Below are 21,751 nucleotides of genomic sequence, written 5' to 3'. Positions count from 1 at the left end.
AACTGATTAGCACCACATGTGAAACTGGCATGTGTAAACTTCACTGATGGAGGGAGATGTATCAAGCAGGACGCAATCTGCCTGCGCACTGGAACTGCTGTTTGGATTGTTAAAGTCTTTCCATTTCTACCCTGTGAGGCTTCACCCACTGCCCGGGCGGAGCCAGCCGTTTGCGATACAGGATTTCCCTTTTAAGTTTTCCTGCTCTGAAGCTCTGCCAGCAGATTTTGGCTTGACCCTGGGCTGCTCCCTGAAGACAAAGTTTCAGTTTGCCTACACACAAAACGACAAACTGCTGCATGATCAGGCTTGAAGCTGAACCTACCTCCTAAGCAAACAATGAAGGGAGGGGGAGGGAGAGTCAAAATCCTCTATAACGTGGTCCCAATCCTACTGTCAGAGCCACATGGGCAAACTCTGCCACTATGGGAGTCCACACAGGCACATGGGTCACAGCCCAGATGGCCCTGATTGCGCTATCATGCCAGGTCACGTTTTAATCCAGTGGGGGAGAAAGTCCTCAGACCCACGTGGGATGGTGTTAAAGGCCTGTCCTGATACCCCTCTCTGCCTGTGGTTGGGAGCAAGCAGAGGGGCACCTTTCCCAGGGCAACAACTAGGACGAGCCCTGCCAGGATCCTGAGGAGGCTGGGCCGGGGAGACGTGCTAGGGAACTTCACCAAGATGGGCTTTTTACGGTACCTGAAAATTGCCCCAGTGCAGCCAGGCAGTGATTCCTAACACTGATGTAGCCCAGAACACAGATGCTAATGGCTCCCACCTCACAGCATCCCCCTTCCAGGCTCTGATCAGCCCAGCTTACAGTGACAATGGGGGGAAAAACACAGACACAGGGGGCTTTTCTGACACTCGCCCCAGGTCACTCCATGACGCAGTGATGGCAAATGAAATAAAACCCAGGAGTCTCCGGCTTTAACCACTCAACAAAGTGCCCTCCTTTGGATTCTACATCCCAGGGTATTACAGGAAGCCTCATTAAACCAGGAAATTGCAAGTGACTTTGGGCCACGAGTGAAACCTCCGGGGTTGGATCCATTTCACTGGGGCTAGGGCGGCAGCATCTGGGAACAGCGTGGGGCCAGGGCAGAAAGGGAGCCTGCATTAGCCCCGCTATGCTGCCATCTGGGAGCCACCTAAGTGCCACCTGTCCAGAGTCTGTACCCCTAACTCCCTCCTGCACCCCAATCCCCAGCCCTGAGCCGCACCCTCTCCTACACCTCAATCTCCCACCCGTCCCCCCTAACACCCAAACTCCCTCCCAGAGCTTGTACCCCACACCCTCTCTTGCACCCCAACTCCCTGCCCCAGGCTGAGCCTGGAGCCCCCTCTCACACTCCAAACTCCTCAGCCCCTGTCCAAAGTCTGCACCCCAAGTCCGTGCCCTAGCCCAGTGAAAGTAAGTGTGCTAGTGACAGAGGGAGGGGGGATGGACGGAGTGGGGCGGGGCCTCAAATAGGTGGGACAAGGGTGTTTGGGTTTGTGTGATTAGACTGTTGGCAACCCTACCATGGGGGCCCTGGCTTCCCCACAGGGGGTTCCCCCCACTGCCCCATCTAGTCCAGCCCTGTGCCCAAAAGTCCAGGCTGCGATTATAAAAGGCCATTGTGCAGCGGTGTGGAGTTACAGGCAGGCCCTGGGGAACAATACAAGGAAATGCTCTTTACTAGGGCGGGAACCGCCTTGTGACATCACATCACATTAATGAAAAATGAGTCCACCTCCGCCCTGCTCCCAACATGAGCCAGGATTTCCATGGCAATGGATTAGATCCACCGGAGAGACTTGGGGTCTGCAGGAATCATCAGTAACTAAACCTGAAGGTAAGAGGCCTAGCACGGCTCTGGGATTTGCATATGTGAACCCCGTCCCGTTAACCCCTCCCCCATTCCACTCCCCAGGCTCCCCCAAACAGTCGGTCAAGCTGAACTGCGTGCAGCGTTGTGACTTAAACCAAATCTGAACTGTGCTCTCCAGAGCTGGAAAAAAGTCAGGTATTAACCCCTCCTGTGCCGCCCACCAACACCAAGTTTGTCCCAAGGCTGGGTTACTATCCAATTATAAACCAGACTTTCTAGAAACATTCCACATCGACCCTGAGCTTCGGAAAACGGTTTCCCTCTCGAATCTGCAACATGAAATGGTTATAAAGGTTTGGGATGATCTCTAGGGATTTTACACCACCTAGGCAGAATTCGGGGGGTGGGATTTTGTGCGCTCCCCACAGGGCGCGCGGGAGCTTCTGGTTCCACTCCAGTCGCGCCACCAAAGAAGGACCCTCCACCGAAATGCCGCAGGCGACAGCGGCAGTCATTGAGCTGCTCAATTGCCTGCCATTGTTTTCCGCAGCACATCGGCAGAAGGTCCTTCTTTGGCGGCGTGACGGAAGAGGAACCGGAAGCTCCCGTGCACCCCGTGGGGAGCGCACAAAATGCCGCCCCCCAAATCCTGGCACTCTAGGCAACCGTCTAGGGTTGCCTAATGGAAGCACTGGCCCTGCTGCTGGGGTTAGAGACCCTCATTGAGCAAAGCATGTGCTTAATTTTAAACGCAGGAGCGCTCCCATTGACTTCAATGGAACAAGCGGCCGATTTCGAGTTACGAAGATGCTTAAGGGCTTTGCTGCACCAGGGCCAGAGTGCTCGGCCCTGTACAGCAAGGATTCAATCCTGCCCAGCGGCATCCCTTTGAAGGAGCTATGTTGATTTACACCAGATAAGGATCTGATCCTATATCTCTAAAAAGAGATTAATAATTTATGCATCTATGTACAGTGGTTGTCTCTATATAGTGCTTATCTGTATAAACGTGTTATTTCCCCAACCCACGTGATTCTGTGCTCGTCTGATAGGGTAATTTGGGGGGACCCCCCATTGTGCCAAGACTGGTCACAGGAATGACCATTACGTGGGCAGTGGTTTTTCTAAACCGTGTCAGGAACGCACACGGCCGATTGCCCTGGTTTTAAACAGCGACATTCCAGGCAGCTTTGGAAAATCCTGGCTGTTGTGTGCCTGTTACATTAAAACCACAACATCAAACCCAACTGCTCTTTTTTTAAAGCGTGGCATTCTAGGCCCCTTCCCAGCACTCGGGAGGAGAGAGGACAAGCAAACGACAGCCGCGGTTCTCCCCCTCCACACAGCACCTCTGCTTGGCATGTCTCTTGCCGGCCTGGGCACTTTCCCTCTTGCAGGGACCTGGGAGAAGGTTCCATTAAAAACCTACCACCAATTGTTTTAGTCCATCTCCACCCCTATGAGGTTTTAGGACCTATTTAACAAACCCGGACTCCGTGGCCATTGCTACATGCGTCTCTTTAACAGAAACACATGAATCGGATTCTGCTGCTGGTTACATCACAGCTGGAATCCTGGCCCCACTGCAGATCATGGGGGGTTTTCCATTGACTTTGGGGGGCCAGGATTTCTCACAGTCAGTGCAAAATGCCATCAGATCAGCCTGAGAGCACAGGTGCAGTGAGCATGAGGGATAGGGCAGGATCGGGCCTGTTGGCTGCAAAGGGACCACTCTGGGGGCAGGCCCAGCCAATGGTACAGAGTACTCGGCTATTCCTGAAGGCAGAGCTGAGGTGCAATTAAAACCCCAAAGGGGAGGGGGGCCAAAGAAGGTCTGAGCCCCCATCCTTTGGCATTAAAGTCCCTCTCTTCTCTTACACAAAGGCAGACCCCTCCCCTCTCTCATGTCACCTGAGGTCACCCAACCATGACCCCAACATGGGTCATCAGCAGGGTTTTGCACCCAGGACCTTCAGCTCTAAAGAACAAGGCTCTACTGCTCTGGCTAGAGGAGGAGTTCCCTCAGCTGGCAGCAGCAGCAGGCTGTTGTCCACATTGTAGCCTACAAGCACGTTACTGACCCCGAGGTCTCCAGTAGATCAAGTCTCAGATTGTCCAGAGCACAGAGCCTCTGGGCCCCTCCCCTAGGGAATGATACACCCTTTCTCTGCGCACACTGCAGGGGCAGAGTCCACACACATCTAGATCCACAGGACAGCCCTCACCGAGCCAAACACTTAGAGGGGAGAGGAGAACAGGGGTTACGGACAGAGGCGGTGGAGAATATAGAGATGCTGGCAGCAAGGGAAATGCAGCCCCCACGCTCCCACCCTGGGACACAGAGACACGATAGGGAAGGATTGGGGAAGCAGCGAGTCCAGGAGCAGATGAGGCAGTGCCACTGTCCCTCATGTCCTCCAGGGAGGGACCTCTCCAGCCTGGCTGTCTCAGATGGATGCATCGACTTCTTGGCATGGCAACGTCTGGCCCTGATGCAGGATCCAGGGTCTCTCCCATCTCCCACCAGGGGCTTGCCTGGATCTGGGTTGAGTTTAGAAAAAAAAAATGGAATGACTGAAATGAAGTAGGAAGCCAGTGTGCAGTCCGAGGAGCTGAAATGCTGCCCAAGCTGGACCAGGCAGGTGGGAGGTCAAGTCACAAGTGGGGGCAAAAAGGGGAGCCCAGTGGCCTGAGTGAAGGCTGGCGGGAGAGCGAGATGGAGCAGGCACCTGCAGAGAGAGAGAGACAGAGAGAGAGAGGGTGGGATCAGGGGCAGCCAGACAAGGATCTCCCAAAGAACCATGGCCAGCTGGGTTACGACGAGACCTGGGCAGGGAACAAGATTTCATCCCCTGGGAAATACTAATAGTTCAACTGTGTTTGGTCCTGAATTAGGAGGTGGTCAAAATATTGAAGTTTTTTACAGAAGTTCAAAGAAATTGCAAAATGTTTTGTTTCAGATCAGTTCAATATTCAACAGTATCTTCTTATGCCACCGCGGTGCCTCATGGGAGTTGTAGTTCAGGTGCCTCATGTCCCCATTCTTCCCTCTGGGCAGGCTTTGTAGCTGAACTATAACTCCCATGAGGCATCGCGGCAGCACAGGAAGATGCACTTTAATGTTGAACTGATTTGGAAGAAAGAACAAAAACATTTTGGTTCAGTTCAACAAACCAAGATGTTTCCATTCAGGTGGAAGTGGACCCCAAACAAAAATATTTTGTTGAGATTTATATGATGGGGGAAAAAAACCAAAAGTTTCAGCAAAATCAAAGTTTTTCCATTTGGTTTTGTGGCAACTACATTTTCCGTCAAAAAGACATTCTTATAGAAAATTTCTAAGCAGAGCCCAGAACCCTGCCGCTGGAGCTAAAGGAGAATCTCCATTAGGTGTTTGCAGTACAGGGCTTATGACACACAGTGCAGTAGATCTGAATCCATCCAGTGGAGGGCAGACACACAAACAAATTTAAGGGCCAGCTTTTGACACTCAGACCCACCTTCCTATCCACACGCAGACTAAATCTGTTTAGTCTCCGATTTCTCCAACATTGCCTGTGGTGTGATCTGAAACTGTCACACAACAGACCCAAGACCGGCCCCAGGGGCAGCACTTGATGCAAATCATTTATTTGCTTTTGATTCAGACTCCCTGAAAGCTTGGCCCAAGGGGGCCGGGACTGGAGCTCCTCAGGACTTCACACTGTGTTTGGCAGGGCTGGACACAAGTTGGGCAGGGAGAAGGGGGTCTTGCTGTGTGTCAGGGATCGAGGAACCCCCACCAATATGGAGCAGAGCTGCCCCAAGAAGGATCATGGATGCAGTATTTCCCGTCGGATCGTCTCTATCTCTGTCCCTTTAGAGGGCGCAGAGTCTCATCCATATTGGCAGAGCCAGTTCTTCCAGCCCCAGAGGAACTAAATCTGCTGCACAAGAAAAACCTGGGCACACAGCAAAGCCCTTGGGGAAGAGGAGCCCGGATTTGCTCTGTGGCATCCCCCCAGCAGGAGAGGGTGGGTGAAGGGGCATAAAACACTTCCGTCCCCCACCCACGCCCCTTGCACAGAGGTCGACTCACCTGCAGCGCCCTGGGGCCAGTCTCCCACACGCTTCACCTCTTCCGCAGCCGCCTCATAAAGCAGCAGGTGATGGTGGCGAGGATGGTGATGCCCGTGAAGAGGGCGCTGGCGATGCCCACGATGAGGGGGATGAACAGGGTGTCCATGGCTGGAGGGGAAAGCAGAGAGGCCTGTCAGACCTGGCGCTGGAGGGGGTGTAAAGCAGCCAGGCCTGGGGGCCATCAGCCAGAGGGCTGGCAGAGAAGCCGGGTGGCGGGAGGGGGATTAGCTAGGTCGCCCTCTGGCAGGGGGCACAGAGCCAGCCACATCCTGCCCAGAGCCACCTCCCAGCAGCATCTGCTGTCACAGAGCTGACTGCAGGCTGGACAGACCCATGGCGCACTGTGGGGCAGCACTCAGCAAGGATACCCAGGGGGAGGAGGAGGCACGCACTAATGCTCATACGGGGATGGGGGGGTAGGGGAGAACAGCGGCACTCACCCAGGGCGTAGGGATACATGGGGAATGGGCTGTGCCGAGCAGCACTTGCTTGTGGTGTAGGGATATGCAGAGGGGGCTGGGGGGAGGAGGAGGAGGCGGCAGTGCATGCAGAACTCACCCCAGGCGTAGGGATACATGGGGAATGGGCAGCGCCAAGCAGCACTTGCCCGTGGTGTAGGGATGAACGGAATGCAGGTGGAGGGCAGGCAGAGCATGCAGAACTCATCCCGGGCATAAGGATACGTACGTACGTACACGTGTGTGTGTGTGTGTCACAGCACCACAAACCCAGGGGGTAGGGATACACAGGGATTTAGGGGGAGTGGTGCACTCAGAACTCACCCCGGGAGTAAGGATACACACGTGTGTGTGTGTGTGTGTCACAGCAGCACAAACCCAGGGCGTAGGGATACACAGGGATTTAGGGGGAGGTGGTGCACTCAGAACTCACCCCGGGAGTAAGGATACACACGTGTGTGTGTGCGTGTGTGTGTGTGTGTCACAGCAGCACTAACCCAGGGCGTAGGGATATACAGGGATTTAGGGGGAGGCAGTGCACGCAGAACTCACCCCGGGCGTAGGGATACACGGCGACGGAGTTGGACTTCACGGCCCCAGCGTTGTACCAGCTGCGGTCGGGGTAGCGCACCCAGGAGGTGACGGCGCAGTGGTACCTCCCCTCGTCGGACGGCTGCACCCCATGGAGCCGCAGCCGGTGGCACTGCGGCCCCACCTTGTCCAGACTCATGTCCCCGCCTGATGCCCGCCGACCCAGCTCGGCCACACCGTCACGGCTCACAGACGCCACCATCCGGCCCTGGGGCTCCTCCTCCCCCACCGTCACCTCCACCCACCAGCTGACGGCCACGTGGACGGCCTGGGTCGACTCCACCGAGATGTTGCACAGCAGCTCGGCCGTGTCCCCGCGGTAGGTGGCAGGGATGGGCAGCCATGCATAGGCCTCCACCACCACGGCTGCAGAGGACAGACAAGGGCAGCAGGAGTCAGTGCACCGGAGCTATGGCTCAGGGTCCAGACGCTGAACCCCTAGGCCCAGCAGGGTCCAAACACCCCCCACTGGCTGAAGCCTGATGCCGTCGGAGGCCAAGGGGCTGGGGCCACACATGGAAATGCGGAGAGGAGGGAAAATCTAAAAAACAACACAAAGTTGCCCTTAAGGCATCCCCCAGCACGGGGCGCTGTAGGGAGCACGGCAGGAGGACTAGCCATGGGGGAGTTCCTAGATACTCCAGCCCCGGCCTCCCCCAGCAGGGGGCATTGTAGGGAGCGGGGCAGGAGCGCTGGTTGTGGGGTGCTCACATCCAGGCCAATCACACCCTGTTGGAGCAATAGGAATCAGCACGGCCAGGGGCACAGGGCAGATGGCAGGAGTAGGGGTGCAAAGGGGGCCCCCCAAATGCAAGCCAACCCCCCACCCAGTCCAACTCTTGTACCTTCTGATTTCATGTGCACCTTCAGCCCCTGCGACCGGCTGCTGGCCACCTCCCGCAGCCGGGCATCAGGGGAGCGCACGTAAGCCTGGGCCACACAGCGGTAGGTGCCCTCGTCCCCTGGCTGGGCCGACTCGATCCGCAGCCGGTAGGAGCCTGGGGCGGGTGTCAGCTTCTGCAGCGAGACTTGGCGCCAGCCCACCTGGCTGTTGGCATAGGTCTCCCCAACAACGGCCACCCCGTCTGTGTCCAGCTGTGCCACCAGCAGCCCGTCCCCCTCACCCACCACCCAGCTCACGGCGTACGCCACGTGGGGTGCAGGGAGCACAGGGCCTGACAGGTTGCAAAGAAGCTCCAGGGCGTCTCCAGCGCTGAGCCGGACCTTGGGCGGGCCGGCCGACACCGCCAGCTGGCTCGCTGAAACGGAACCAAAAAGAGAGAGCAGGGGAGTGAGAGCATCCACACAGCCCCGTTGGCACTGCCCCGCCCCTCCTCAAAGGATCCCATGCCCAGAGATCATTTCACCCAGCACCGACATGTAGTCACCTCTGGGGTGGAGCATGGTTGCTGTTTAACAGCCACACAGCAATGCTACACAGCAGTTTGAGGCAGGGGGTGAAGAAGAATTCTGCATTCACTTGAAGCTGCCTGGGGAGGGGTGTGTGTGTGGGGCGGGGGGGGGGGGGAGGGCATAATATTTCCCTGCCAAACTGCTGAGCCCCTCACACAACCCTCAACCTGTGATGTCAGCCAGGGGAACCACAGAATCCAGCTCCCTCAAGCCAAGGGTCTAGTTCCCTGCCACCTGGCCCCACTTGGTCATTTGCTTGGCGACTGTGCAAACATGACTGCTCTGATTGCGCTCACTTTGCACTGGAGTGAAAGACTGCCGAGACGAGAGACAACGGGCAATGCGGTCCCTGGTGGTGAGGACGGACCAAGAGGCGAGATCCCGACAGGCACAGGGTGACCAGTTCCCACAGGGCCGGTGACCGATCGCCCCTGCCTGACAGCGTCAGCGAATGCCCTGCTGCCCTATACCACCCTCCTCCTCATGGGAGCCCAGCCCAGTGAGCACCGACACAGGATGCGGCTTGGGGGCAGAGCTGGCCAGGACTCACCGATGGACTGGACAGTCACCTGGGCCAGTGCTGCCCGCTTCTCGGTGATCAGCTGCCAGCTGCTGTCAGGGTCCTGGATCCATTCGCCTACTGTGCAGTGGATAGGTGCCCGCGTCCCCCGGGCGTACCCGCCCGATCGCCAGCTTGTACTGCTCACTGCCTGCCTTGGCCATGGAGAGCTCCCCAGCCTGGTACCGGTCTGCAAAGCGCTCGCCAGCTTCCACGGCAAAGTCACGCCGCACCCCGACCACCTCCTGCAGCGTCTGGCGCCCCACGGGGGCATCCGGGGCCGACACCCCGAAGGAGACTGAGAGATGGGTGTGCTGCTGCGTCTGGCTCTGGGTCATGCAGCTCAGCTGCAGCTCCTGGCCCTCCAACAAGCTGAGCTGCAGTGGGGAAGTACTAGCCATGCGGCTCCGCAGAGGGGGCCTGGGTGTGGGGGCCAAGACCCAGAGCATGTCAGGGATCACTGCAGGGGAGAAGGGGGAAAGAGAGAGAGATGTGAGCAGGGTCAGGCAAGGCCTTGTCCTGCTGGTCACTGATATCCAGGGACGACCCCTCTGCTCCACCACTAGGGGAAAGAGTGTGTGTGTGCGTGCGTGCGTGTGTGTGTGCGCGCTCCCTCGCTCTAACAGCTCTTTACCTTTGATGTCAGGTAACTTGGCCCCCTCCCCCTCATAGCTTTAATCCCCTTGGACGGGGCACCATGGCCATAAATGCCTGTAGCCCACAGACTGATGGGAGAGAAAACCCCACAGCCCTAAGGACACTCTGAAGCACCAGCTCATCCCTTTGGTTCCTCAGTGCCCCCTGCTGGTGGAAAAACGGGGTGGGTGCTACCCCAACACCAGGCAGGGAGTCCCAGAACCAGGGGTGGCTCTATGGCTTCTGCCACCCTAAGCACGGCAGGCAGGTGGTTTTCAGGGGCGCGCCTGCGGGCGATCCGCCGGTGCTGCGCCTTCGGTGTCCCCGCCACCGAATTGCCGCCGAAGCCGCAGGACCAGCGGACCTCCCGCAGAAGCGCCATTGAAAGCCGCCTGACTGCCGCCCTCACAGCGGCAGAGAAGCCGCCCCCTGCGGCTCGCCGCCCCGGCATGCACTTGCTGTGCTGGTGCCTGGAGCCGCCCCTGCCCAGAACTGCTAGGTCACTAGCCCCTGCTCCAGTCTCTGCAGGGCACTGAGGTCCCAATGGGCCATGGAGCCCGAACTCCACTCACATCCCCAGGGGGCACCACTGGGCAGACCCCTGGGTTGTAGCCACAAGAGGCCTGATCCTGTTAGGGCTGAGCACTCAGCTCTCGAGGGCAGCCGCCGAGCCAGGGCGCAGGTTCACAAGCTGCTCTCTGGCCCAGCAGCCTGCGTGGATGCTGATGGCACCCGGCACGATTGGGCTGACCCCCCGCTTCCCTCCCTCTGGATGGCAGAACAGAGCCTCCGCTAGCCCAACTCCCCTACCCAGCACTGGGGCTCAGGCTGCCTGGCCCTAGGGTGAGCGCACAGCTGCCTCCTGCCCAAGAGGGCCCCCTCCAGGGCAAGGCTGAGGCTGGTGGCAGGTGGGGTAGTGGGAGCTGCCCCAGGTCTGCAGATAGAGCCAGAGCCCTGGACCTCGCTGAGGTGGAAGACCCCACTGTGCACCCACTCATGGCAGGGAAAGCGTAAGGCGTAAGCAGGGGGCGGGGGAGCGGCTGGTCAGCTGGACATGCCCGGATCTGCTGTGCGTCTGCTGTGCCCCAGAGACACCCCTACCCACACTCCTCTCGCCCCACAAAAATAATCCCCATGCTGGGGCCTGTTCTGCTCTACGAAGGCTGCAGCATGTCTCCTAGCCCCTCCCGCTCAGGAGCTCACTGGTCACCTGGGAAGACCCCAATGGGCTAATCCAAAGAGCCCAGCCAAGTGGGAACATCCCAAGGTGCAGCTGGATCCTGGCCAGGCTCAGGGTATGAGGAACTGCGGGGTTCCCCACGCTCCATCCCAGTTCCCCTTTCTGAAGGGCAAGCTCCAGAGGGGTGATGTTATGTCAGCCGCCCATGCTGCACTTCCTGGCCTGGTGGCGCAGGGAATTCCCACAAGTCGCTCTCTTACAGGAAAGGAAAAAGCTCCGAGCCTCTACAGCAACGCCACACCGGCCAGGGAGGCTGCCACGCAGGAGATTCCTACGGAGAGCTGCTCCCACCCACCCTAAGGCCCCATTACCCTGCCAGAGAAGCACGGAGGGGCCGCAATGGAGCTGAGAACCAGGCCCATGTATGTCTGAGTCTCACGCGCCCCATTCACGTGGGGCCAGCGGCAGAAGCTGGGCTGTGTGGGGCAATCAGCACTGGTATCTGGGGAGGGTCTATGCAGATTCGTTCTAGGTGCTGCCAGGCATGGAGTGCCTGAGCCCTGGACGCTAGACAACAGGGCTGCTCGTTACCCTAGCCAGAGGCTTCAGCACCAGATCAGCCCCCAACGCCCCAGGCTATTACCAGTCCTAGCATAGAGGGCAGACCAGGGGACTGTCCAGGGCGCACATGGGGCCCTGCGTAGCAGAGTGTAAGTTAGAGCAACCTCAAGGCTGCTGTAATTTACACGGTGGGCAGGACTTGGTATGATCCAGACTATAGGGAGTGCATAAAACAGAATCCTCTCAGAAGCAACAGACTGAGGGCAGGGAGCATTTGTACAGCGCCTAGCGCAATGAGGCTCTGATTTAGGCCTGGCCCTTGGGGATTACCACAGTACAGGGTCAGTCACTATAATGGCCCGATTCTCCACAGCCACCCACCTTCTCATGCCTCATTTGCACCAGCACAGATTTGATACAAGACCCCATGTGACCAGCAGGCTGGCCCTCATCACTGGTGCAAGCGACACACATGGATCTGGGTGGCAGTGGAGAACTGGGATTTTTATCTTAGTGACTCATCTTGGCACAGGGATGGGGGGGGGGGAGCTTGGTGGTAAGAGGGGTTTACAGCCACCCTCCCTGTCTTGTCCCCAGTGCCGGAATGGGGTAACTGGGAGCCAGGCGGTGTGCATGGGGTCCCCCGAGTTGCACAGTACCCAGGTACCTTTAAGCACCACCTTGCTGCTGTAGTTGCCATGGTACGTGGAGTCGGTGGTGGGCGTGTAGCACTCATAGACGCCGGCGTCCTCGGCCCGCAGCCGGGCGATGCGCAGCTCGACGGCATCGCCACGCAGCCGCTGCACCGACACCTCCCCGCTCTGCACGCGGGGGCTGAAGACGGCATAGGGGAAGCTGGGGTCCCTGGTGCTGACCATGCCGATGGAGATCTCGGGCGCCGTTGGGCGGTACAGGAACCACTCGAAGTGCTGCAGCGTGGGGCCCTCGTACTCCGAGACGCTGCAGGGGACGGAGATGGCCGTGCCCTCCACGCGGAACAGGGGCCCTGGGGGCAGGTGCACCTCCCGCGCCCCACACAGCCCTGCAGAGAGGGAGCGGGGAGAAGGGATTAGTGACCGAGGGAACTACAGAGCACAGCCCATCTCATCCCTCAGCCCAGCGGGGCCCAGGGGCTCCCATCCCCCATCTCTGTGCCCCCCAGGGGTCTGTGTCCCCACAGTACACTCCTCTTCCCAGGAACCCCCCAAAACATCTCCTGGGTCTGCCTCTAGGGACCCTGACCACTGCCAAGGACCCCCAGATCCCCACCCCCATCATCCTGCCCCCTATTGCTCCATCATCCTTGCCCCCCCATAGCACCTCCCCTTCTCAGGCCCCCTATGCATCCCCTGAGGGAGTCCCATTCCACACCCTGCCATGTACTTTCTCTAGAGGACCCATCCCCCTCTACAGTGAACAGCCCCCAACCAAGGGGTCCCATCCTCCACACCCCCAAGATCCCATCCCTAGGACTCATCCCCCATCCAAGCAAGTCCAGAGCACCCCTCTCCCCGACAGTCAGTTGTTCTCAGCCCCCCACCAGCAACATGCTGCTTGTCTCCCTCTAGTGGCTGCTCCACAACAGGATAACAGCCTACTGCTGCCAGCAGCATCACTCCTTCAGCTCCAGCAGCGGAGGCCAGGACCATGGTGCTGGAAGCCCTGAGTTCAAGTCCTGGCAATGATGTAGGTTGGCAAGGGGGGGATATATGAGCTCCTACTGAAAAGTGACTCCCTCCAGCCTGGCCCTCAGTGCCTTGGCTCCTGGGGCAGAAATCAGGCCAGATGCCAGGGGAGGGAAGGGAAGGGAACTGGAGTGGCTTAAGGGGTGGAGGCCCCGGGACATGGACCACAGATAGGAGCAGACGGGACTTGAGGACAGACAGCATCCATCGAATCCTTTGGTCTTTCCAGCCCTGGATCCCAGATCTCTTCACAGCCCCAATCCCAAGGAGCTAAACCTCCCAGCCCCTACTGCTGCTGCACAGGGAGGGGGAAGGGGCTGGCTCCAGGTCACACACTGAGTGGCTAGGAAAGGAACCCAGGAGTCCAGCTTCCGGATCTATGCTCTAACCACAAGGGGAGACTGCCTCAGGTTTGGTTTACAGAAACCGAGGGGCAGGTGATTTACCCCTTTCCCCTGTCATTCAGCCCCATAGCAGGGAAATCCTCAGCACCTCAGTAGGGAAATCCTCAGCACTCCCCCAGTCTCAGCCCCCCTGCACCCATTGGACTCCACAATCTGCCTCCTAGCATGTCCAGCACAACTGCATCCCCCACATCCTCTCAGCACATCTCAGGACCCAACAGCTTCCCCCTCTACTCCCCCAGCATTGGCCACTCTCCTCTTCTGTGGCCACCCCAACACAGCCTGTCTCTCTGCCTCTGCAACCCTCCTCTTCTCCGGTCAGCCCTGCAGGTTCAGGCTGCCAAGCCCCCTCTCCACTGGCCATTGCAGAAGTGTCACTTCCGCTGCGTTGCTTTCAGATGGGGCCAGATTCCAGGCTGCATCCCCCAAGTGATCCAGCACCAGGCAGCCTGGGGAGAGAGCGGGTTGCACTGCAACTGCAGAAGCCAAAGCAGCCCCCGGCGTAAGCCAGAGCAGCCCCAAGGCAGCTCTAACTTATGGCAGCTTCCCCAGAAAGCCTGTAGGGCTACATAACTCTGCTGACTCCCCAGACCTTCGAGGGGGCCATGTAGGTGCTCCTGAACCCAGGGAGTTCTTCCCCGGGGGTCTCACGGCTGCTGGAGCTCCACAGAGATGGGGGGTTAGTTTGGAGCCTGGCATTGGGGTCAGACTCAGCTCACCAGCCCCTTTCTCCCCCCACCCGGCCCTCTGCCCCATAGCCACTCCCAGTTCACAGCTGCCGGGAGCACAAGCCATAGCGCTGCCTGGGATTCCAGACAGTGGGCCCGACTCCTACCCCTTCCTGCTAGGAACTGGGTCAAGGCACAAGCATCCCAGTGGGCAAGCGAGAAGTCCCGTCAGCCCTGGGTCCAGTCCCTGCTTTCGATCATGGATGGCACGAGTGTGGGAATCTCAGACCAATTGCTGGTGAATGTTCGTCTCCATCACAGAGCCACGTGATTCGGCAGCATCTGCCCTGGGCTGGGATAGCCGGGGGCGGGGGGCCTGTAGGCTGGAACTGAGGGGCAGGGAAAGGGGGAGCCCTGGGCTGAGGTAGTGTGTGTGGGGGGACTGTGGGTCAGAACTGAGGGATGAGATGGGAGCCTTGGGCTGGGATAGTGGGTGGGGAGGGAGCCCTCTGGGTTGGAATTGAGGAGCTGTGGGAGCCCTGGGCTGGGATAGTGGGGGGGCATGAGTTAGAATTGAGGGGTGGGGGAGCTCTGGATTGGGATGGGGGGACTGTGGGTCAGAACTGAGGAGCTGTGGGAGCCCTGGGCTGGGATAGTGGTGGGGCATGGGCTGAAATTGAGGGGCAGGGGGAACCTTGGGTTGGGATGGCAAGGGAGGTGCTGTGGGTTGGAATTGAGGGGTGGGGGGAGCCCTCGTGGGATAGTACGGAGGCTGTGGATCAGAATTGAGGGGTGATCGGAGGCCTGGCTGAGATGGCAAGAGGGGGGCTGTGAGCTGGAATTGAGGCGAGGGGAACCCCAGTGGGATAGTGGGGGGGGGCATGGGAGGAATTGAGGGACATTGGCAGAGCTGTGGATGGGAACACAGGGGGTGCCCAGTGCAGGGACAGCAGGGGAGGCTATGAATAGGGACTGATGGGCACTGGTGGAGCTGGGCGGGGGGGACTTTGTCCAGCTCAGCCGTTCCCTCGTGAGCAGTAAATTCGCTTCCAGGAGCCAGAACAGTGACTGGCTACACATTTGCTTCCTGCCCCGCTGGTGCGCCAGCCCCCAAGGTCTAAATCCCTCCCGCTGGAGGACAGATGCCAACACTCCCTTGGCCAGCAGCCAGGAGAATCACAGGAGCATCAACTGACTTCCAGGGCAGATGGGGGAGCAGCTGCGATTCCAGCCCTGGGGGAGTTCAGGGCGAGAGTTTCCCTCACTCTCCCCACAAACACACAGCTGCCCTAGAGAGCTGCACAGACACACAGGGAGAGGCAGTCTCTGCCCTCGAGAGCTCACAGGACATAGGAGGGGAAACCGAGGCACCAAGCAGGGAAATGACATGCCCAAGGCAAGTGGCACAGCCAGGAACAGACCCCACGTCCCAGTCCAGGGCTTCGGCCTCTAGCTCACGTTGCTCCAGCCTCAGCTATTCAGCAGCTCCTCAGGAAGAGCTAAGAAAAGCCAGCTCAGCACAGAACAAATCACTAGCCAGAAAAGGGACCTAATGCCCAGCAGATTCCCTGATCAAACAGGCTGGGGAGCGAGGCAAACCAGCCCCCACCGGCTCCACTCTGCAGCTGCGGCCCAACCCAAGGACCTTTGCTCCCGTCCCCGAGCGTTTCCCCGTCCAGGGCCCGAGGACAGCTAGCACCAGCCTGACACCAGCTTTCTCCAAAGCGCAGAGCCGGGTCTATTGCCTCATCCTCCACAGGGACAATCGGACTCAGTGCGCGACGGCTCTGGGATACCGAGGGGACAATGGGATGCAGCGCCAGCAGTGATTGCAATAGGCAGGATGCACAAAAGGCTCCTTCTCCTGCATTTGCACCGTGCAAGGCAAGCGAGCCAGACACATGCACGCGCTGCACACCCGGCCATGCATGCTAATACGATCATAACTGGGTCAGGCCACCCAGCCGCAGGCTGAGATCCAGGCCGCTCAGATATAACACTACAGGGACTGGGTCTCAAACGGGTCACGTTTCTCACTGCACATTAATGGGCAGATTTCCCCGAGTGCTTGGCACCGACTTCATTAACTCCGGCACAGACACTCGTATCTCGATTTTAGCCCGGCTTCTAGCAGTGTCGCTTGTGTCGGCAAATTTACAGGAGTCAGCTAAACCGATCTAGCCATTTACTGGCTGTGATTTAGTTAGACGGAGGCCGTTTCGGTGCCTGAATGGGCGCTCTCCTGCAAGTCTGGCCCTAAGAATACAGGCCTCGGTGCTGGATCATAGATGTCAAGGGATCATCACGCTCCTGCGCGATCCAGGCCAGAGATTATCAACCATTTACCTGCAGCCAGCCTCATAACATCTGCATGAGCCAGAGTGGATCTTACAGACAGATACCTCACATGGCTCTGCAGCCGTTCCACTAGGTAATTCCCCTCCCTGTTAAAAACATGCCCCTTATTTCCAGCCTGAATTTGCCCAGCTGCGGCTCCCAGCTGCTGGGAGGGATAGCTCGGTGGTTTGAGCACTAGCCTGCTAAACCCAGGGCTGTGAGCTCAATCCTTGAGGGGGCCATTTAGGGATCTGGGGCAAAAATCTGTCTGGGGGATTAGCCCTGCTTTGAGCAGGGGGTTGGACTAGATAACCTCCTGAGGTCCCTTCCAACCCTGAGATACTATGATTCTACAGAGGAGCTAATTAACTATCAGGGACAGATGGATGCCTGTTTATTTACCCCAGGCAGCAGCACCCCAGTTCTTGTTTACACAGACCCCTGACACCAAGGGGCCTCAGAGCCCGCGATGCTGAAACTCACCAGCCAAAATAAATGAAACCAGGCCCTGCCCCGAGGAACTGGCAGAGGCAGGGGCGGGGGGTTTGCTGCTGGGCGAGCACCACAGGAGAAGTGAGAGGTCCCTGTGTGAGCAGCAAAGAATCCTGTGGCACCTTCAGCAAAGAATCCTGTGGCACCTTATAGACTAACAGACGTTTTGGAGCATGAGCTTTCGTGGGTGAATACCCACTTCCTCAGATGCATGCATCTGAGGAAGTGGGTATTCACCCACGAAAGCTCATGCTCCAAAACGTCTGTTAGTCTATAAGGTGCCACAGGATCCTTTGCTGCTTTTACAGATCCAGACTAACACGGCTACCCTCTGATACTTGGTCCCTGTGTGGTGGCTCAGCAAATAGGGAGGTTTCCACGTATAGGGAGCCAGGTGGGGGGAAGACGCACTGATGGCAGCTGTGCCCAGGGGCCCAGCCAGAGGCTCCCATTGGTACCAGAGTGGGGACTAAGCCTTTGTGCATTGACTAGCTCCCAGGGCGCTCACGGTGATGCTGGTACTGCAGGGCAGATGCAGGTGGGCCAGGAGCGTGCTGGCCAGCCAATGCAATCGTGCCAGCCCCTAGATCTCATGCAGCACAGCCACCATCCCAGCAGCCAGGCACCACTGACACGCTCAACATGCCGGCCTCGGCCATATCGTCCAAGTACAAATGGGGAAACGGAGGCACAGAGCAGGCAAAGTGACTTGCCCAAGGCCACGGACCTAGTCAGTGGCAGAGATGGGGATAGAACCCAGGAGTCCTGATTCTCAAGCCCTGGCTCTAACTACTAGACCCTGATAACTACCAGTCAGACCAGAGCTAAGGGCAAAAATCCAGAGCCAAACACATCTGCTCACCCCCACCGGGGTCATGGCAAAGAGACAAACAGCCCCTGCTGAGCCTAGGTGCTCATTGCCAGCCCCCGTGTGTGCTTTGAGATGTTCCAGGGTTCCCTATAGGCCTTGGGGGGCAGCGAATAGCTACAGCACCCTGTGCTCTGGCCACACCCCCAGCTGCCCCTTAGGGGCCCTAGGGGGCAGGGAATAGCCACACTGACATCTGGCCCCTATGGGCCAGAGGGTCAATGGCTCATGATTTTAAACTCTCTCTAGGCGCGAAGGGCTGGCTCTTCAGATCAGATGCCCTTCCTTAGAGCTGCCTTTCTCCTCCTAGCCACCCCTCCCCTCACTCAATGCCCTGGACTCCAAGGCTCCCGTTTTTCTGGCACGGCCTCTCATCCTGCAGCCTGGAGCTGCAGTGGAAAAGATTCTGCGGTTGCAGTTTGACACATTCAGGGTTTTTTGAATCAGGGAGTGAATATTTTGCAGTGAAGAAAGTGACTCACCCTGGCTTTGGTTTCTAAGTAGCGTTTCCTGGTTGGGAGGATTTAAATTCAGCATGGGGAAAAAAAAGATCAAGAGCAGATTCTCTCCATGTCCCCCTTTTGGAAACTCAGGCTGGAAGGTCTGAAAAGTTTCAACCTTTGGGAGCAACTCTGGAATTTCTGGCCTCCGCTCCCCCTCCCCTCCAGCCTGAAACTGACCAGGTGTGCTGTGAAACAGATGGGGGGAGGACAGCTGAGCTTAGGGGTGCCTGTGTCAATTGGGGCGGGGGCTGTGAAACACAAGGAGAACGCCAGGCTCTCAATCTAATATTTATCAGTGCATTTGCTTTTCTGCTGCTTGGCGAGTGCTGGGCTTTCAAAATAATATATTGTGGTTTAAAACCAGAAGTCAGTTTGAGTGAGGCTATTTGGAAGGAGGGGAGTGTTTGATATAGCTAGAAGTGGGATTATTATTGTTTGTTTGTATTATAGAAGCGCCTAGACTCCTCTGTGGAGATCAGGACCCTGCAGTATCAGGTGCTGCCCAGATAGAGTCCCTGCCCCAGCTGAGATCAGGGCACAGTGCCCCGGGTGCTGCACAGACAGAGCGAGACACAGTCCCTGCCCTGAAGCGCTCACCGTCTGCACAGACAAAGGGTTTAGGGAAAGGCACATTTAAATCTTGATTTAAAAACTGTGAGTGATGGAGAATCCACCCCAGCCCTTGGGTAAATTGTTCCAGTGCCTCGTTTCCAGCCTCAATTTGTCTAGCTTCAATTTGTAGCCACTGGCTTGCAGGGGCGGCTCCAGGCCTCAGCACGCCAAGCGCGTGCTTGGGATGGCAAGCCACTGGGGGCGCTCTGCCGCAGCATGCCTGCGGGAGGTCCGCCGAAGCCGCGGGACCAGCGGACCCTCCGCAGGCAAGCCGCCAAAGGCAGCCTGCCTGCCGTGCTTGGGGAGGCAAAATGCCTAGAGCCGCCCCTGCTGGCTTGAACCCAGAAGCCCTGGGTCCCAATCCCATGCCACAGCCACCGAGCCTGTCTTCCTCTCCAAGGCATGGGGCCGAAATGCCGCGCGGGGGCTCCTAGCGTAACAACTCCTCTCCTTTGTCGTCATCAAGGTCCAAACTGGGAACTTCAGCATCAGAGTCCCATCTCTTGAGGTAAATAGCTCCAGTGGTAGCAGTACTAGGCTGTTATCTTCTAGCAGTCCGGAAGGGAATAGGTCTCATACAGTGTTGGCAAGCTGGGCTAATTCCTTGGGGTGTTGCAAGAGGAAAGCAGGGTGCTCGGCTATCCCCAGAGCTCGATTCCCACAAGGTTCAATACATTATTTTGCCTGGTCACCAGAGCGGAGGATGGGTGCTGCAGGGAAGAGACGGGTCCAGGAGCTGGGATGGAGCAGCCTGGGCAGTGGATTAGTGGGGTTGCCAGAACACCCTGTGCTGCAGTTATTTTCAGCTCCCCAGGGGGAAGAAGGGTGTGAATTAGAGCAACCCTGAGGCTGTCCTAATCTACACCAGGGGCAGGCCAGGGCCTGGAATATAAGGAGTGCCAAGGTGGTTTAAAGCCCCTCCCTGCCCAGTGCCCCCAGTGCAAGAGGTTAATGAAAAATCAGGCCCATAACTTCTAGTTGTGCTCGTTAAAAGGTCACACTGGACCTGCAGAGTGACTCACCCTTCCCCAGGGGAATTGCAGATTTACACTGTCTCGCCAGTGAAATTCCTTTGGGGTGGGCAAAGCTCAGACCATGCAGTACAATCAGCAAGAGCTACGGCCTGGCACAGGGACCACGATGTCACGGTTGGGGAGCCGTGGGGTGTGCAGGCCTGGGGGGGGCAGAGACTCTTCCTGAGCCCTGCCCCAACCCCACCCCTCCCAAAATCCCAGATCTGTCCATATTCACAACTTGGGGCCCGGCCAGACAGCCCCAGGCAGGACAGATAGAGTCTCCTCCTGGGCCTGACCTGATCTTGCCACGGCCTCATCTGAACCATCCAGAGCCTGTTCTTAGCATGTGGCACAACAACTACATCACCCCCTGCCCCGAACCCAGGAGCCAGCCAATGATCAAAGCCCAACGGATCAGAGGGAAGTAACAACAACAAATGTGGATCAGACTAAATAAATGGAGAGAGACAGAAAAGACCCCCCACACACACACACACACCCCAGTGGCTACTCTCAGAGGGCTAGGACTGCACCAACAGGCAGATGCTGCTGTAAATAGGGGGCAGGCCCCATTGCCTTGGCCTGCCCAGCGCTGGGTGGGCTCTGGGTGGCAGAGGTAGCCCTGGAGTGCGAGGTGGGGGCTGCAGGGGTAAGCCCCACAGACACACGCATTGCATAGGTGTTGGGAGGGGGGTGTAAGTGGGAGGAAGGAGAGGCATCCCTGCTCCAGTCTCTAGGCAGAGTTGTGGGGAGACTGGGGAAGGAGGGATCAGGCAGGGGGCCCTGTTCCCTTGGCATGGCCGGGAATGAAGGACTGTGAACCTTCATCCCCCACCATGGCTCAGCTCCCTGCCTCCAACAGGGCAGGGCTCCCCCGGCCGCGCTGCGCCCCCCGACCCCCCAGTCCCCAGCCGCCAAAGGGGGCAGGGCTCCCCCGGCCGCGCTGCGCCCCCGCACCCCCCGTTCCCCAGTCCCCAAAGGGGGCAGGGCTCCCCCCAGCCGCGCTGCGCCCCTCGACCCCCCAGTCCCCAGCCGCCAAAGGGGGCAGGGCTCCCCCCAGCCGCGCTGCGCCCCTCGACCCCCCAGTCCCCAGCCGCCAAAGGGGGCAGGGCTCCCCCGGCCGCGCTGCGCCCCCCCAAGTCCCCAGCCGCCAAAGGGGGCAGGGCTCCCCCCAGCCGCGCTGCGCCCCCCCCAGTCCCCAGCCGCCAAAGGGGGCAGGGCTCCCCCGGCCGCGCTGCGCCCCCGCACCCCCCGTTCCCCAGTCCCCAAAGGGGGCAGGGCTCCCCCGGCCGCGCTGCGCCCCCCCCAGTCCCCAGCCGCCAAAGGGGGCAGGGCTCCCCCGGCCGCACTGCGCTGCGCCCCCAGCCACGGCTGTCCCATCTGCAGCAGCAGACACGCCAGAGCCCCCCCCCATACATGCCAAGCAGCCGGGGCTCCCCGCGCACCACGCCCCCAGCAGCCCCGGGAACCCCCGCAGCCCGTACGCCCCGCCCGGCGCTGCCCCCTCCGCCGGCCACTCACCCAGCAGCAGCAGCAAGGAGCCCAGCGCGCCCCGGGGCAGCGGCTCCCTCATGGCTCCCATGGTGGCGAGCGGCGCCCGGGGGCTAGGAGCCTTCGGCGGGGTCGCGCCGGCTCGGCGCCGATCGGCCTCCCTCGGCCCCGCCCGATTGCAGCGGGCGCGCAGCGCGGCTCGCCGAGCGGGGAGCAGCCGCTGGCCTGCCCGGATCGATCCCCCGCCGCAGCCTCTGCGCCGCCAAGTCCAGCGCCTGGGCTCAGACTGCAGTCGGGGCGGGAAAGCCCCCGCTCAATTTCCTGCGTCTCCGATGCGGCCT

General features: G+C 58.9%; 1 protein-coding gene across 1 annotated transcript; it reads right to left on the bottom strand.

Moving 5' to 3' along the window:
• Nucleotides 1-2,329: 2,329 nt before the first annotated feature.
• On the bottom strand, nt 2,330-21,550 carry IGSF8 (immunoglobulin superfamily member 8). Its single transcript, XM_050929849.1, is given in 8 exon segments — nt 2,330-4,546; nt 5,896-6,044; nt 6,947-7,351; nt 7,831-8,244; nt 8,949-9,048; nt 9,050-9,417; nt 12,002-12,376; nt 21,441-21,550. Coding segments are annotated over 7 exon segments (1,839 nt in total). The 5' UTR covers nt 21,502-21,550; the 3' UTR covers nt 2,330-4,546; nt 5,896-5,928.
• Between the last annotated feature and the right edge of the window lie 201 nt (nt 21,551-21,751).

This window comes from Gopherus flavomarginatus, chromosome 20, assembly GCF_025201925.1.
Source record: "Gopherus flavomarginatus isolate rGopFla2 chromosome 20, rGopFla2.mat.asm, whole genome shotgun sequence".
NCBI classification, from domain to species: Eukaryota; Metazoa; Chordata; order Testudines; family Testudinidae; genus Gopherus; species Gopherus flavomarginatus.
The sequence above is the reverse complement of the archived record's forward strand: the minus strand, read 5'-3'. Positions and strand labels throughout refer to the sequence as shown.